The sequence below is a fragment of the Melanerpes formicivorus genome, unplaced genomic scaffold, assembly GCF_026170545.1.
Source record: "Melanerpes formicivorus ecotype bairdi unplaced genomic scaffold, bMelFor1.0.p_v2 SCAF_13, whole genome shotgun sequence".
In the NCBI taxonomy this organism is placed as follows: Eukaryota; Metazoa; Chordata; class Aves; order Piciformes; family Picidae; genus Melanerpes; species Melanerpes formicivorus.
In genome coordinates this window covers 9943297-9959293 of record NW_027142365.1, presented here as the reverse complement: position 1 = coordinate 9959293, position 15997 = coordinate 9943297, and the positions used below count along the sequence as shown (strand labels likewise).

Here is a 15997-nt window from a genome sequence, read left to right as displayed (position 1 = left end):
GGGTGGGGGGGGGGGGAGAATTGTCTACTGAATATGCAGGAGCAAATGTGAAGGAAACAGGGCAAGTAAGATGAGAGGCAATTTAGGATTCAAAATGATGAATTGCAGGCACAATCTAAAAACATAAGGTGTGGTCTAATCTTTCTCTTCCACTCCAGCCATCGTTAAAACACTGATTGTTTTGGCTGCATCCATTTAAGATCTGGAGGAGGCCAGTGATGATAATGAGAAAATTGGTAAATGTGACTGGCAGGGGAAAAGAGTTTAGCCTTAGGAAGTAAAGGTGTAGATAGAAGTGATACAAAGGCTGCTGCAAACAAAGTGACTTTTTCATGTTTGCCAGAAAACAAGAAGCAATTCTTAAACCCCAGCAAGGAACATACCTGTGGAGCATTAAAAAGTTTTACAGGGAACACGTTAGGATTGATAAGTGGAAGGCTATTGCTCAGTCTCCATCTGTGAAGGTCTCTAAGAACAGTAGTAAGTCCCTAAGGTATCATATATATAACTGTGGAAGATTCTTTAATTCTGTTTTAAGAAAAATAATGAAAGCAATTCTCACAAAACCCAACAAAAACTTCTCTCCAGTTTCCTCTATCATACTGTATGTTTATTCTAAAATAGACATTATAAAGCTGAATGTCAGGAAGTTGGTCATACATATTGGCCAGCTTCAGAACATGACACTCTAAAAGGAAAGGTAAAACTGTGTCTCTGAATGAAGGTTGAATATCTCTTAAAATGACTCCCTTTTGCATTTGGATGTCAAGAAGGCATTTATTGTGGCAGCTGATTAAAAACATTGATTCCTAATCATAAATCAGCATGTTTAAAACCACCATTGTGCAATTGTCTTTTTATTGCCATACATTACAGTTTTTGAAGCAGAATCCTCCCATGAAACAAGAATTGGTGCTTAAGGAAAAAGCCAGCCATAAGTAGGCTACCTTAAGTTTTAGTTCAAAGTCACATTTCCTGAAATTGTTTCTTAGGAATGGAATGGCAATTTGCTGTAATATCTTTGGATTTTATTGCTTGGAGAATATGATATTAATCCTAAAAGAAAAAACTAAAAATGTGCTTAATTAATGGAAGTGAGTCAGAGGTTTTGTCAAGCTAGAGCAGATGATAATTTGTTTTGGTGGTGTACTTGCACGTCTTCATTCAACTGATTAAAGCAGGAGACCTTCTAGTTAGAATACAGTGTTTGTATCATTTGTCTGCTGAAGAGGCTCAAATGACTTTGATTTTGGTCATGATCAAAGTCTTATTGGTACTTGTAGAATTGTGATTTTTCCCAGAAAAGGACTCCCTTCACATAATTACTTGATGACTTATCACAGGATCAGAGGATGTTAGGGGCTGGAGATCACTGAGTCCAACACCCTGGCCAGAGCAGGACCATAGAATCTAGTGCAGCTTGCACAAGAATGCATCCAGAAAGCCTTGAAAGTCTCCAGAGAAGGAGACTTCACAACCTCTCTGGGGAGCCTGTTCCACTGCTCTGTGACTCTCAGTGAAATGTGCCTCCTCATGCTGAGGTGGAACCTCTTGTGCTGCAGCTGATATCCGTTGGCCCTTGTCCTATCACAGGGTGCAACTGAGAAGCTTCTATGTTGTATAAAATATACTTAACCAGATTTAAAAAGGTTCATTCAGGAGGCAGACCAGAGGATGTCAGGAATTCAATACAACCTAGTTTGTGAATTTTCTTTAGTATAGAAACAGAAAAAAGGGAAATGTGAGTGGACTGAAAGTATCTTAGTTTAAAAAGCAGAATACAAACATTTAGAGAGGTTGTTGCCATCCTTGTTTTGTTTGAAAGATTATTTTTTTTTGGTTGGTGTTTTTTGTTTTGTTTTGTTTTTTAGGTTGATTCCCACCCCTTGCTTTGTCCTATGTTGTCACGTCATAATTAATTAACCTAGTGAAATTGCTTCATTGCATGACTTATTAACCCTTCCTATGTTCATTCTCTCCTGACTTAAAAGCATAATCCATTAGAATTTAACCCTGATGGCTTGAAGAAGGCTGCTGTTCAGAAAGCCCTAAAGGTAAAACTAATGTAGTTGTCCATTTAAGGTCACAGAAGTATTTGGAACTACACAAATGCCTGCAACGCTTCTCTGCCAATGATGGATGGAATTTGCAACCAGATTCATGCCAGATAAATATTTAGTGCAATTATGTTGTACTTATATTTGCTTTCAAGAACCAGTCAAAGGTGGTAAAATACTGTGGGTTTGTGGTGATTTGACTTTTAGGTGAGTTGAGTTAGTAGAGACCCCTTTAGAAGACAGGCAAAAATACAGTTCTGAAAAGTGATTTCAAGTAGAAATGAAAGAACAAAGCTGACATGAAAGCTAAGACATCTTTCACATTCTGAGTGATACATTATGGTTCAACTCTGTGTGCCTAGGCAATAAAATCAGTTTCTGACATGTTTTGAAATGATCTAGTTTCTGCTAGATGTTTTTTTTAGAAGGCTTTGCATCTTTCATGTAAGGGACAAATGAATTGAGCCCAGCTTTTTGATATGGAAGACCTAGAGTTGAGAGGGAATCTTGGAAGGCATAAGCCAAGTTTTCATCTGGAAGAATTTGGACCAGAGGCAGCGTCTAATGGAGTGTCATAGTATCATTCAGGGTTGGAAGGGACCACAAGGATCATCTAGTTCCAACCCCCCTGCCATGGGCAGGGACACCCCACACTAGATCAGGCTGCCCAGAGCCTCATCCAGCCTGGGCTTAAACACCTCCAGGGACAGGGCCTCGACTACCTCCCTGGACAACCCATTCCAGGGTTTCACCACTCTCATGGGAAAGAACTTCCTCCTCACATCCAGCCTGAATCTCCCCACCTCCAGCCTCATTCCATTCCCCCTGAGATCCTGAGAAGTCCCTCCCCAGCCTTCCTGTAGGCCCCCTTCAGATACTGGAAGGCCACAATTAGGTCACCTCAGAGCCTTCTCTTCTCCAGACTGAACAGCCCCAACTCCTTCAGTCTGTCCTCATAGGAGAGGTGCTCCAGCACTCTGATCATCCTTGTGGCCCTTCTCTGGACACGCTCCAGCACCTCCACATCCCTCTTGTAATAGGGGCTCCAGAACTGGACACAGTACTCCAGGTGGGGTCTCACCAGGGCTGAGTAGAGGGGGAGGATCACCTCCCTCGACCTGCTGGCCACACTTCTCCTGATGCAGTCCAGGATCTGATTGGCTTTGCGGGCAGCAAATCCCTCAGTAGCAGAATATTAGATGCGAGTTACGTGTGTGTACATATTGCTACCTATTTAGCATGAATTAAGATTATTTATATATCCGGATAAGCACAGGGGCTTTTTTTTGTCAGCTTTGTAGTTTCATCTTTTTTTTTAATGGAGAAAATGGCATTTCAGGCATCTTTTTATGGACTAAGGAAAATGGAACGTGTCACCTACCATTTTAAAACACCATGAGTTGGAGTATAATCTCACTTTTTTTCCTGTTCCTTTGTATTGTGTGAACTTTGGGAGCTAAATGCTTTTTTTCTTAGAAAAAAAGAAATGCAGCATTCATCCAAGAAAGGAGTGCTTTCTTAGCTTTTTGTTTTTTCCCCTAATGGAAAGTATGGTTATAAGCAGTGTGTCAAGTAGTATTAGTAGAAATACGACCTCCAAAATGTAAGTTCAGGTCAAAAAATACCTAAATTATGCACATTTCTTAATTGAACATACAGAATATTTGACTCAGTTGTAATTGTGACCTTACATGCATTAAGTATATTTTAACTAACTGTTTACATACCTGATCTGTACAATCTCCTACATGACAGAATTCCAAGTACATTATTAACCAAGTGTACTGTATTTTCCAGGCCTTGCAAACTGCATTAACACCTGCTTGAGATGATTAACTTTCATGTCTAACTTTTCTCTCTGACTTAAAATTTTGTTAGGTTAATTTAAAATTTGTCAAAGAAACATATAGTTGGGAAATTCCTTTGTATCTGTCATTTGGTTCTAAACTGATGTTTATCTTCACAGTTTGAGGTAATGCTATGCAGCTGGTGAGCAAGGCTCAGATATGGCAGATGGTTGATTCTTTAATAACAGTATCTGGTAAACTGTAAGAATATGCATCAGGTACATTATAGTGCATCTGATTTCTCCCCAAACTGAAAAGAGGGAATGTTCTGATATTACATTCAGTTTTATAATACTACTGCAATGTAAATGAAGTAAGCTTCCTGAGTTTGTGCTTTCTCCATATCTCCCATCTGCATGCAATATTCACTCTGCAGTTTCAACTATGCTTCATTAGCTTTGGGGGTTGTAATGCTCATGAATCATAGAATGGCTTAGGTTGGAAGGGACCTTAGAGATCATCTGTTCCAACCTCCTTGCCATGGGGTGAGGCTTTGCACCTTACCAATTTCATTCAAAGAAAACTGAAAGGAGTCTAAAACTTGTGCTTAGTTGTAGTGTTTTGCATCAGTGCATTTCAGGTAATTGGATGGCTTCATTTTAATGTATTCACCAGTTACTCGTCTGCCATTCAAGCCTGTGGGCTAAAATACTGAGCATAATAGATGAGCATATAGTGCAATACATATGACTTCTATTTTAAGATGCAAACATTTCAAGTTTCAGAGAGAGGTTTTGCTTTTTTCTGAAGGCAAAGGTTTTGATTTATTTATTTTTTTTACCAGTCAGGAAAGAAAATGAACAGCAATCCCAATCCACTTGTTTTGCTGTCAGTTGGACACAAGGCACAGGAAAGTAAGGTAAGTTCCTACTCTTCATACTTGGGTCTGTCTGCAAGCATTTAATGACTTTATGTGCTTGGCATTGACTGCCAAGCTATGAGCTTGTACACTGCAGTAGAATAGCATAGAATAAACCAGGTTGGAAGAGACCTTCAAGATCATCGCATCCAACCCATCATCCAACACCACCTAATCAACTAAACCATGGCACCAAGCACCCCATCAAGTCTCCTCCTAAACACCCCCAATGATGGCGACTCCACCACCTCCCCAGGCAGCCCATTCCAATGGGCAATCACTCTCTCTATGAAGAATTTCTTCCTAACATCCACTCTAAACCTCCCCTGGCACAGCTTGAGACTGTGTCCTCTTGTTCTGGTGCTGGTTGCCTGGGAGAAGAGACCAGCCCCCACCTGTCTACAACCTCCCTTCAGGTAGTTGTAGAGAGCAGTAAAGTAAAAGCTACCACTAGACCTGAAATCACCATCAAGAAGCAAAGGACTGAAAGAGTGCTTACTCAGTTTAAACTGTGAGTAGAGACTAGATTTTGAACTACTTGTAGATGGCCTTCCACAGCAGGTTGTGATCTGCAACTGGTATTCTTACAGTAGTGATTATATAAATCACAGTTCAGGGAAAAAGCAGGCTTCAAAAGGAGTCAAAAATTTACAGAATCACAGTTAATTGAACATATAGAATATTTGACTCAGTGGTAATTGTGACCTTACATGCATTAAGTATACTTTAACTAACTGTTATTTTATATATATATCTATTTATATATATATATATATATATATATATATAAAATAATTTGTATGCTTCCTCTTCTCTAACCTTAGATTCGATACAAGACCAACGAACCAGTATGGGAGGAAAACTTTACTTTTTTTGTACACAATCCTAAAAGACAAGATCTTGAAGTGGAGGTATGTTGTCTCACTCTATTTAGATACCTTTGTTTTCTGAGACGTTGCAGTAGTAGCAGCAATGAGACATTACAAGCTGTTAGGAAATGAGACAGAACATATTGAACATAAGTTTTAAGACCAATGAAATGTTTATTTGGATTTACTACTCAAAGGACTAAAGACTATAACAAATCTCTCACCAGAAGAACATAGTTGATGGCTGTCCTACTTAAGAATCAGAAAAAGGAAAACTGAAGTCTGATACCTGTTTTGAACCTTAACAATCTTAACTGCTAGCAGAAATTGCTGTTATGTATGTCTGATTTACTTGCTCTTTCATCCCAAGGAAGTCTTTGCCTTTATCCAAATACTGCTGATGTTGTTTATGTAGTTCAAAGACATTGAAGGGCAAATGAAGACTGCCCTAGTAACTATTCCTTTCCCAGCTGGGGTCATTCATTTTCACACAGACTGTTTGGAAATCATGTAGTTAATTTGATTAATTGTAGATGTGATGGTTAGTTTCTGTCTTGCTTTTGCTGTAAAGAACAGGGATGAATAAACTAGGTGTTGAGTATATTTGCTACTTCTTTCTTCAGTATAATCTTATGATGAGGGAGATTTGGGTTAATAACAAACGTCATTTGTTACTGTTTGGATTCTTGTTTTTAAGTAAAACTGCAATTCTTTGTCTTAATTCTACAAAGCAGATGAGACAAAATGACTTAGCTTCTGTGTTCCTTCAGGTGAGGGATGAACAGCATCAATGTTCTTTGGGGAACTTTAAACTGCCTCTAAGCCAGTTGCTGGAGAGTGAAGATTTAACTATGCATCAGCGGTTCCAACTGAGCAACTCCGGTCCAAACAGCACTATATACATGAAGATTGCACTCAGGGTACTCCACATTTTTTTCCTGAAAGCATATTTAAGACTGTTATGTCTTCTAGCTTTATGAAGAAAATAGTACATTTCCTTGGGTATCACAGTGCCAAGTGTCTTGAATTGTGGCAGTGCCATCAAGTACACAAAGATAACCTCTAATTTAAGTACATTCTGTGGCAAAGACAGAAAATTCTCCAAACAAAACTGTAATCAGCTGCATTAAATAAGACTGAGCTTCCCCATGGTTTTAGGCTCAGAAACAATGTTTAGGATCTGAATTCCTTCAAGCTTCTTACAGCATCTCTTACAGCTCAGTACTGTACAGATCAGTGAAATAGCCTTTATCTTATAGAAATGGAGCTAAGGTCATGATGGTTTAAATATAATACAGTTTGTAAGGAAAAGGAGTATCTTCATAGCACTAGAAACATTCAGACCAACTTTCAAACACATTGGAGTTTGGAAGATAGAACTTGCACTCCTGAAAGTTGGGTTGGTTTTGCCCCAGGTAAATTTGCAAACAATTTCCATTACTTGATCTGTTCTAAAGGACTTTTTTGTTTACTTGTAGTTAATAAATGAATGCAACCTATAAAAGAGACAGTGAGGGCACTGAGAAGAACTTGTGATATAGGATTAAGTTTCAAAAGATTAGAAGGGGAAAAAAATCTAGAATAGCATTCTAGGTGGCTTGAGCTGCAAAGTAAATAGCCCTTGCACCAGAAGTGTGTAGAGTGCTGCAGGAGGAGTAACAAGGAGAATAATACTAAATGAATGGAGAATTTCACATTGTTTTATACTTACTGCATTTGTCACAAAGAAAATAGAGCTGTGTTTTGCTGTACAAAAGGTTTCTTATTGCAGTGAATGAGTTTTGTGTGAATATTTTTGGTCCTGCTTTAGTATCTGAACTTAATAACTTGTTAGCAGCTGGTAATCTTGTAGAAACAAATGGGTTAATCTTATTTAATATTATATTTATATTATATCAGTACTATATTATTACCTCATTATATATTGAATATTAATATAAATTTGATATGATAACATATTCATTTATTTGTAATATATGCATATAATTATATCTAACATACGTGTTTTTACCATACCTAGGTCCTTTCACTTGAAAAGCAAGCAAGATCTCCAGATCATCAACACTCAGCTCAAGTGAAAAGGCCATCTGTTTCCAAAGATGCAAGAAAATCGTCTTTTAAGCCTCAGGTTCCTGTCTCACCACCACCTGATTCAAACAAATCTGTCCCAGCTTCCCCAGTGACTGATAGTGATAAAAAGACAGATACAGCTGAAAAAAGTCAGCCTCCCAATGCCAGCCCTCAGTGGACAACAGATCTCAGCCGAAGTTCCTCCAGTCTTCATGCCTCTAATTTCTCTTACTCTCCCAGCCACCTCTCGGTCAAAGAACCCACTCCTAGCATAGCCTCAGACATATCTCTGCCTATCGCCACACAGGAGCTACGGCAAAGACTACGCCAGCTTGAAAAGTACGGTGTTCATAACTTGGTTTTGCACCACATCTAAGCTGCTTTATTTAAAATGTTGTCAGTGCAACCAAAGGAGGACTGCTTAGTTTGCATTTCAGTAATGTTTTCCTGTTGCAGTTTGAGCCTTGCATTTGAAAATCAGTTCTTGTGTTTTTCTGCTTCCTCCCAGTACCTCAGAGAGTTTCTGCACCTGCTAACGTGTAGTAACTCTTCTGTCACAGTGATCTAGGGAAAAGTTTAATGGATGATACATGATACTTGGGAAAACAGCTTAGTGTATTTCAGTTAGGTCTTCCTTTAAATATCCCTTTTAAAAACTAAGTGCAATACTCTACTTTTTCCTGCAGTGGAACAACCCTGGGTCAGTCTCCATTAGGACAGATTCAGCTAACAATTCGTCATAGTTCACAAAGAAACAAACTGATTGTGGTAGTGCATTCCTGCAGGTGAGCACGAGATACCGGTTCTCATTTCTGTGCAGATTCCTTTGTAAACTTTGCCATGCCTTGACTTAACCTCTTTAAATTGGTTGGCCAGGTGATCTTTGTTCTTTTCAAAATAACACACTGATTGTAATTATCTGTAAATACAAAACCATACAGAGCTGTATTCAGAGTCAGGAAATGCTTTGAAGTTTTTGCTCTGAATTTGTATTTTTCTCTTAGATTTTAAATAGCTTTATATCAACAGAGTCTGAAAGCTGTCTCTTGATAAGAGACTGGGGGGTTTTGTGGTTTTTTTTTATAGAATGAGAAAGATGTATGATTTTTGGAGACCCATATCTAAGCTTTTAACTGGAATTTAAGAAACACTGTATTTCCACCTCCGCTGTCTGCTCACCTTTTACCTGACCTTGCACAAGACACTGCTTGTCATTTTGTTTGTTTCTTTTTCTTTTCCACTGCTGTTATCTTCATGCTGTATCTTGAGCATTATGCGTTGTGTGGGATATCTCACAACCAGTTCATGTACTAAACTAAGTGATAATCCTGTAGATACTTTATATTTGGTGATGTCTCATGTATACTCTAAGTGTTTTTCCTTGTTTTTCCACTGGTCACAGAAATCTAATAGCATTTTCAGAAGAAGGATCTGATCCATACGTGCGAATGTATTTATTGCCTGATAAGAGACGATCAGGAAGAAGAAAAACACATGTGTCAAAGAAGACATTAAACCCAGTGTTTGATCAAATGTATGTTCTAATCTACATGTGGTAGTTTTATATCATGTAATTCCAAAGCTGTCAAATCAAAATTTCTCATTTTACCTGAATGGATGAGCTGCTGAAACTCCTAGTTGTCACCACCAGACTCAATCATAGATTTCTCTTCTGCTATAATAGCTCTTCCCAAGCTATATAGCCCTTATTACTCTGTTGTCAGCCGCTTCACCCTTCTCTTCTGTCTTATTCCATGTCAGTTACAGCCCCTTTGTTTTGGTAGCTAAGAAGCAGCATGCACTCTTTTGGCAGGTGTTCAGAACATGACTGCCTTTTAGCTAGTCCACATTGTTGGTATCGCTTCCTGGCAGGATGCATGTGGATTCTAACTGGCTGATTGCCTGTCTGATAGACAACTGCCTTCTCAGTAGGACTGGCCAGCTAGTGTCTGTACACGATCAAACTGCTCAGTCAGTCTACTTCTTAGCATCCAGGGAGTGGGGAAATTTCCTTGTAGTTGTATTCTGAGCCACAGGTTTGAAGTTGTGCAAGCTTGTGCAACAGTATATTGCATAAAAATCCTTATGTTTGCACTCAGCTTTATGATGGTAGTCTCTCCTCACACATGTACCACTCCATCCCCCACCCATCACTTTATTAATAAAGAAGAACTTTCTCTACAGAAAAAATGAGTTAATCTAGAGAAAGCAATACTTCAGAGTTCATTCTGTGTAAGGGAAATCTATAAATCATTAGTTGGAGGCTCTGGTAGGTTTTCCTGTTACTGCAGCTGTCTCCTGATTGTTTCAGGTAACAGATTTGTTTTGCTGTGCCCTTCCAAGTAAATTATATTACAAAGCAATAAAGCTGCTTAAAACCAGTAGTGACTTAATAGATTTAGATTGTGGTATAATCTTGCCCTCACTTTCTCTAAGTTTCAGATCTGGCAAATGAAGTGCATTCTTTGTTGAAGTTGGTAGGTTTCCTTGATGTGCCTGGTAGGAAAAGGAACTCCTGTTACCAACGACTGAGGATCAGTAAAAATAAGCACTCTTTCCCTTTTGGAGAATAGTGATAATAGGATTCTTCATTCTCTTCTCTGTTGAGTCAGTGGTCAACCTTTTTCTTCCTGAGTTTGTTTTTGGTTTGGTGTTTTGTTCTGTTTTTTTGATTGGTTTGCTTTACCAGTGGCTTCTAGAGAACAAAGGTAATAGAAGTCTCACACACTTGATGTTGATATTAATCACAGTATTGAAGAAAAAATTTAGCCAAAGCATAGGGATTGGTTTTGTTAATTTATCTCAGACCTCATTTTTTGGGCATGGTGGGGTGGTGTGGTTATGATCACAATTGTTGTTTAGCTGTAGGAACTGAACTTGCACTTCAGGTACAAAATTCTCTCTAAAGCATTGCTTTGCCTGTTCAGATTTGATTTCAGTGTTTCCCTGCCTGAAGTACAGAGAAGAACACTAGATGTAGCAGTGAAGAACAGTGGTGGCTTCTTATCCAAAGATAAAGGGCTACTTGGCAAAGTAAGTTGACAACAAGCAAATTTTGTTAGTACATCGTGTTATTATAGCTGACTAAAATCCTCTGGTGATAAGAGCTTGTTAGTGTTGACTTAATTCAGGTAAAAAGCTTTTAAAAATTATAGATGGTTTGATGTCAAACTTCAGTGAAGGAAGGAACAAACTGCAGAGACAGACATGCAAAAGATGAGGCAGTAACCTCTTCTAGGGCATGGTAAGTTCTGAGGCTTGCAGTAACAAAAGAAACCCACACTAGACTTGGTCACTGTGCAGTCAGAGAAAGAAAATAACCAGTGAAAACAGGTGATATCTCAGCACATGTTCAGACAAAACTGGAAAGGCAAGCAAGCACACAGAACAAATGTATGCTTAGTTATTAAAATTCCAGATTGTAAAATCCATAAGAAAGAACTACTGGAGATGTTCCCAATGCCCAAACCAGCTGACGTCTTTACAGCTCCACTGTTCTACAGGCACTATCACTACTTCCTGCATGTGTGAATTGGAGCATGGAAAAAAGAATAGTAAATTCCTACACCCTTGCAAATTGCCACATTTGAGCTCTGTAAAGATTTCTGAGAGAGATCAGAATTGTGGTCAGTTCATGATGAACAGCTGTTTACCAGGAACACTGTTAGCATAAGGCCATCACCTGACTGCCATTGCCAAGACAGGCCACCTTCAGAATTTAAGGTTGTGAGGTGCGCTACCCTGTCACTAAAGGGCACAGGTTTTTAGGTCAAAACCAGCAGTTTGAAACCACATTACAAGCTGGGCATATAGGAGATAGCTGTGATGTTAAGGATGTAAAATATATTCATGACATTACCTATAGTGTAGTTTAGAGGACAGTCAGATTTGATCTGTAACAGACCCACATAACGCATTGATTGCTAATTTAACTTTCCACAGTTATTAATACCTCTGGCATCTGAAGAGCTTGCTAAAGGCTGGACGCAGTGGTAAGTATAATATGTCCTTACTAATAACTAGTGCTTAAGAGTTTTAATAATGCATGCTAAATGTAAACAAAAATAAATAATCCTGTGTTTTCTTCATTTTCAGGTATGATTTAACAGAAGATGGTACAAGGCCACACGGTGCAAGTTAGGCCCTTGGATCCTGGGAATTCCCCACGCAGAATTTTGCCAACCTTTATATATTTTTCCAGCGCTGTCCTCACAGATGTACCAATATTATTTTTATAGCTTTACTGATTTAGTTCTTAGACACATCCCAAATAATTTTGTACCATTTGCCCATTTTACGTAGACGTAGCTTTTCCTCATTGTTAAACTTTGTATTTTAATTTGCTGAACAATTTTTGGTGTTACTGTAAGGTGCAATAGTACAGTAAAGTAACCTTTTGTGTTTAACTTGGTCTTTATGATGGCTGTACCTATTGGAAAGCGAGAAGGTTATGTTCTGCTGTTTTCTTGCCTTGTTTTATATCTCATCAAGGTATACTGTACCATGTAAATAGACACTATTTTTTATAATTCTTTCATGCTGGTTTGAATTCAGAGGAAAATTCGATAAAGTACATAGATATTTTCTTCTAAGTGCATGTTAATTTCTTCAGATGAATCTCTTTTGTCTTTGCAGCACAATGGTCTTAATGATTTTGTGATATTCCTCAGATACAAATTGCAGAAGAACATTTTTACTTTGTTGTGTTTCTGGCCGAGTGTGGCTAGCTTCAAATGTACAAAAAGAGAGCATTTTAATATTTATATATAAATGTATTATTGAAAAAAAAAAATCACACTATTGAATATCATAAACAAAAAGAATTCTATAAATATTGTATAAATAGAGGATGAGGTCCATGAATCAGTTTCTGAATCTGAGTTTTCATGCAATGGAGTAAATGTTAACAGTCCGGTTTCATTATACAGGTTCACCTGGATTTTGTTATTTATTCCTGTACTCTGTACTACTAGACATGGGACCTTTTGAAGGTATGAGGACATGCATTTTTCTGTATTCTAGCCAAAATCTCTAACCACTTAGAACTATCCTTACTGCCATGTTTCACTGATTTCTAAGGTATACAGATCAGCTTGCAAATGTAAGTTCATAGAGTAGGCATACATACGAGACATGTTATTTTTATTATACAATACTGTGCTTAATCAGATATTCTGCTGTAGCTTCTGTAATACTAAAAGGGAACACCAATAGGTAAGAAAGTAGGAAATGGAGTTGAAAGCGACTGTCTTTATGGTTGCTTCATTGCTACTTAATGTGTTTGGTGCATGAAAAATGGCACTTCGGTGGTCCACACAGATTTCTTGAGAAATAAAGGCATCCTGCTGAAGCATTGCCATAGTCTGCTGCAAGACTACAGCAGTGATACAATTAGCACAACCTGATAAAAGCAGACAGCTGAAGGGAGAGCATCAGTCCTACACAGCTGAGTTCATAACTCTAATATTATGATTTATGGGAAGTTTTCTTTTGTAATCAGAACTGGTTTTTCTTCTTCTGTTAAGTTTTCTCAGACTGTTACAAAAATGCGCATTAAGAATCCAGGAGAACAGTTCAGCTCTTGCAGAGCCAGCACCCTCATTCTTGGATAAGTATGCAATTAGACAGACAAAATATATTATTTAGTTAAGATTCTAGAATGATCTCACAGCCAAGAAAAAAAATGTAAAGCAGAATAATAAACTCCTGAAATTAGCTTTATTGTAAGATTACTGACAGAACCTTAATTGTAGATGTAGAATATGCCTACATTACTAGACATACCAAAGTGCCTACCATAGATGTAGCTTTTTGTCTTTTTTCAGGTTTAATAATTGACTCATTTCAGTTTGTCTAAACACATTTTGGCATGAACATTGTCACAGATGTGTGACATGCATGCATGCACCCCAATACAGTGATGGCCTTCTTATTGCCACATTTTATACAAGACAGTTTTAGCAAACTTACATTACAAATTTTGCTGCTGTTACATTCTGGTGGACTGGGCAATAGGGAAAGGCTCTTTGTAAGAAATCATTTCCACTTGAAGGCTTCACTCTCTATGGGAATGTATGAGTACCTATCTATCTATATATGCACTCATCTATTCATATAAAATGTTATTTATTATGAAGTACATATTTTCTTGGCTACTTCTCTGTTAAAATGTTAAGAATAGAAAAACACAGAATTCTGGTTAACACAGAGTGAGAATGCAGAAGGAGAAAGCTGACCTAATAAAGGAGGGCTGAGAGCAGCAGTTCAGCATTGTTGTCTTTTGCCTTGGTTTGGCCTGAGGTGGAAGGACTTCTGCTGCACAGCTTGATCAGTGACTCCCTAGAATTTGATCCATAGCTTGTAAAATGATTCTGTGTTTCAAGTCTTAAGTGAGGTCTGGAGACAAGCTGTTAGAAGACTCTACACTTAAAAAAACTCGCACATTCTGTCTTCCAAAGTCTCGAGGCGGAAAATAATGCTGTGTTTTGGTGAATGTCAGATGATAGCACAAAGTGAGTAACTCAATAAAGTATATGGGACAGGTTTCCAAAATAACTCACAACATAAAATTAGGGGTAGGCTCTTAATAGAGCTGAGTTCCCATTTAGGAATCTAAAATGAAGAGATTGAACTGTCATTCTAATTCAGCAACAGTATTTGCCATTGGCTGTAATCAGTCCTGGATGCCAGACTCTTTAGAAACGTTCTCCTGAGTGAATTTGGAGCAGAATATGACTGGCTAGATGAGATTGATTCTTTTCTTAGTGGAAACAAACCTCTGTATCATAGTTACCAAATTCTGAATGTTCCATTCATGTGGAAGTAGGAAGGATGAACATCATTTCTCCTCTGGGCAAAAACCGCATCTCATTATCAAGCCGACATATTCAATATCAACTGATAGCTTTTAATGTAGATCTTGTTTATCCTGTGCCTTAAAATATGAACATATGAAGATGTTGAAGAAATGGCTTAAAAAAAAAGCTTTGTTACCTCTATGTACCAACACATGTTCTCTACTATTGAAACTGTTTTTAGCATTCCTCTGCTTCACTGACAAGAAAACCAGCTTTCTTGACTATAGCAGTGGTATAAACTGAACTCAAATCAGTATGCATATCACTTGGATTTGGAGTAAAAGAGTTTTAATTTTCTGTCTTGAATCCTTTATCAGAGCTGCAGCAAATGGTGAGAGTTGAAATGAGAACAAAGGGTAATCAATTTTGTACAGATTGCCTTTTTGGCTCATGTAATTCTACATTATGATGCATGTATTTATTCAATAAATGGTTGTGATAGCCCAATCTTCTGTTGTCTCAAAACAATACATGTGTCAGGACATGGCTGATAGCCTCTAATGACTCTGTTTCAAGGTGTGACATTATCTAGAGAGATATGGATTTGATGGGTGGACTGTTCAGTGGACCAGGAGTTGGTTGGATGATTGGCATCCAAAGGGTAGTGGTCAATGGACTGGTGTCCAGATGAAGATAGGTGACAAGTGGTGTCCCTCAAGGGTCTGTATGGGGGACCAGTGTTGTTCAGTATCTTCATCAATGATATTGACAGTGAGACTGAGGCACCCTCAGCAAATCTGGAGATGATACCAGGCTGAGTGGTGCAGCTGATAGGATGAGATGGGTGCCATCCAGAGGGACCTGGACAGGCTGGAGAGGTGGGCTGAGGACAATCTCATGAGGTTCAATAAGGCAAAGTGCAAGGTCTTGCACCTAGGTCAGGGCCATCTTAGATATTGATACAGGCTGGGGGATGATGAAATTGAGAGTAGCCCTGCAGAAAAGGACTTCAGGGTGCTGGTGAATGAGAAGCTGGACATGAGCAGACTGTGTGCTTGCAGCCCAGAAGGCAAATCGTATCTTAGACTGCATCAAAAACAGCACAGCCAGAAGATCAAGAGAGGTGATTCTGCCACTTCGCTCTGTTCTAGTGAGACCTCGCCTGGAGTACTGTGCCCAGCTCTGGAGCCTTTAAGATACCTCTTCCCTTAAGCAGCTACAACTTGTCTGAAGATAGTAATAGTCTTTTTTCATCAGCCACATAACTGAAAGTTGTAGAACTTCGTTGCTCAGTCACCATCGTATTTGGAAGGGTCCCTACTGGATAATCTTTATTCATACTAGCTACACAGTTATGTTCAGTATTTCAGTATTTTTGTAGCATAATAAGGGGTTTCTGCTAATCAATGGGAAGGCAGCTAACACCAAGTAAAAGCCTGCCCACCTTCATAACTCCCACATGGGAAGGTGTTTCTCAATAGCACACTTCCTGACAGTG

The 15997-nt window shown here is 38.5% G+C and overlaps 1 protein-coding gene across 3 annotated transcripts in view; it reads left to right on the top strand.

Moving 5' to 3' along the window:
- ESYT2 (extended synaptotagmin 2) overlaps positions 1-15006 on the top strand; it is a 74310-nt gene extending 59304 nt beyond the window's left edge. For 2 of the 3 annotated variants that reach the window (XM_068146023.1, XM_068146025.1), the window contains exons 14-23: positions 1992-2054; positions 4689-4763; positions 5588-5674; positions 6403-6552; positions 7653-8041; positions 8389-8487; positions 9105-9236; positions 10630-10735; positions 11645-11694; positions 11798-15006. In XM_068146023.1, coding sequence (XP_068002124.1) covers positions 1992-2054; positions 4689-4763; positions 5588-5674; positions 6403-6552; positions 7653-8041; positions 8389-8487; positions 9105-9236; positions 10630-10735; positions 11645-11694; positions 11798-11843 — 1197 coding nt within the window. In that variant the 3' untranslated portion in view covers positions 11844-15006. The remainder of the gene's footprint in view (positions 1-1991; positions 2055-4688; positions 4764-5587; positions 5675-6402; positions 6553-7652; positions 8042-8388; positions 8488-9104; positions 9237-10629; positions 10736-11644; positions 11695-11797) is intronic. The other variant, XM_068146024.1, reaches the window with a different exon arrangement.
- The last annotated feature ends 991 nt before the right edge of the window (positions 15007-15997 follow it).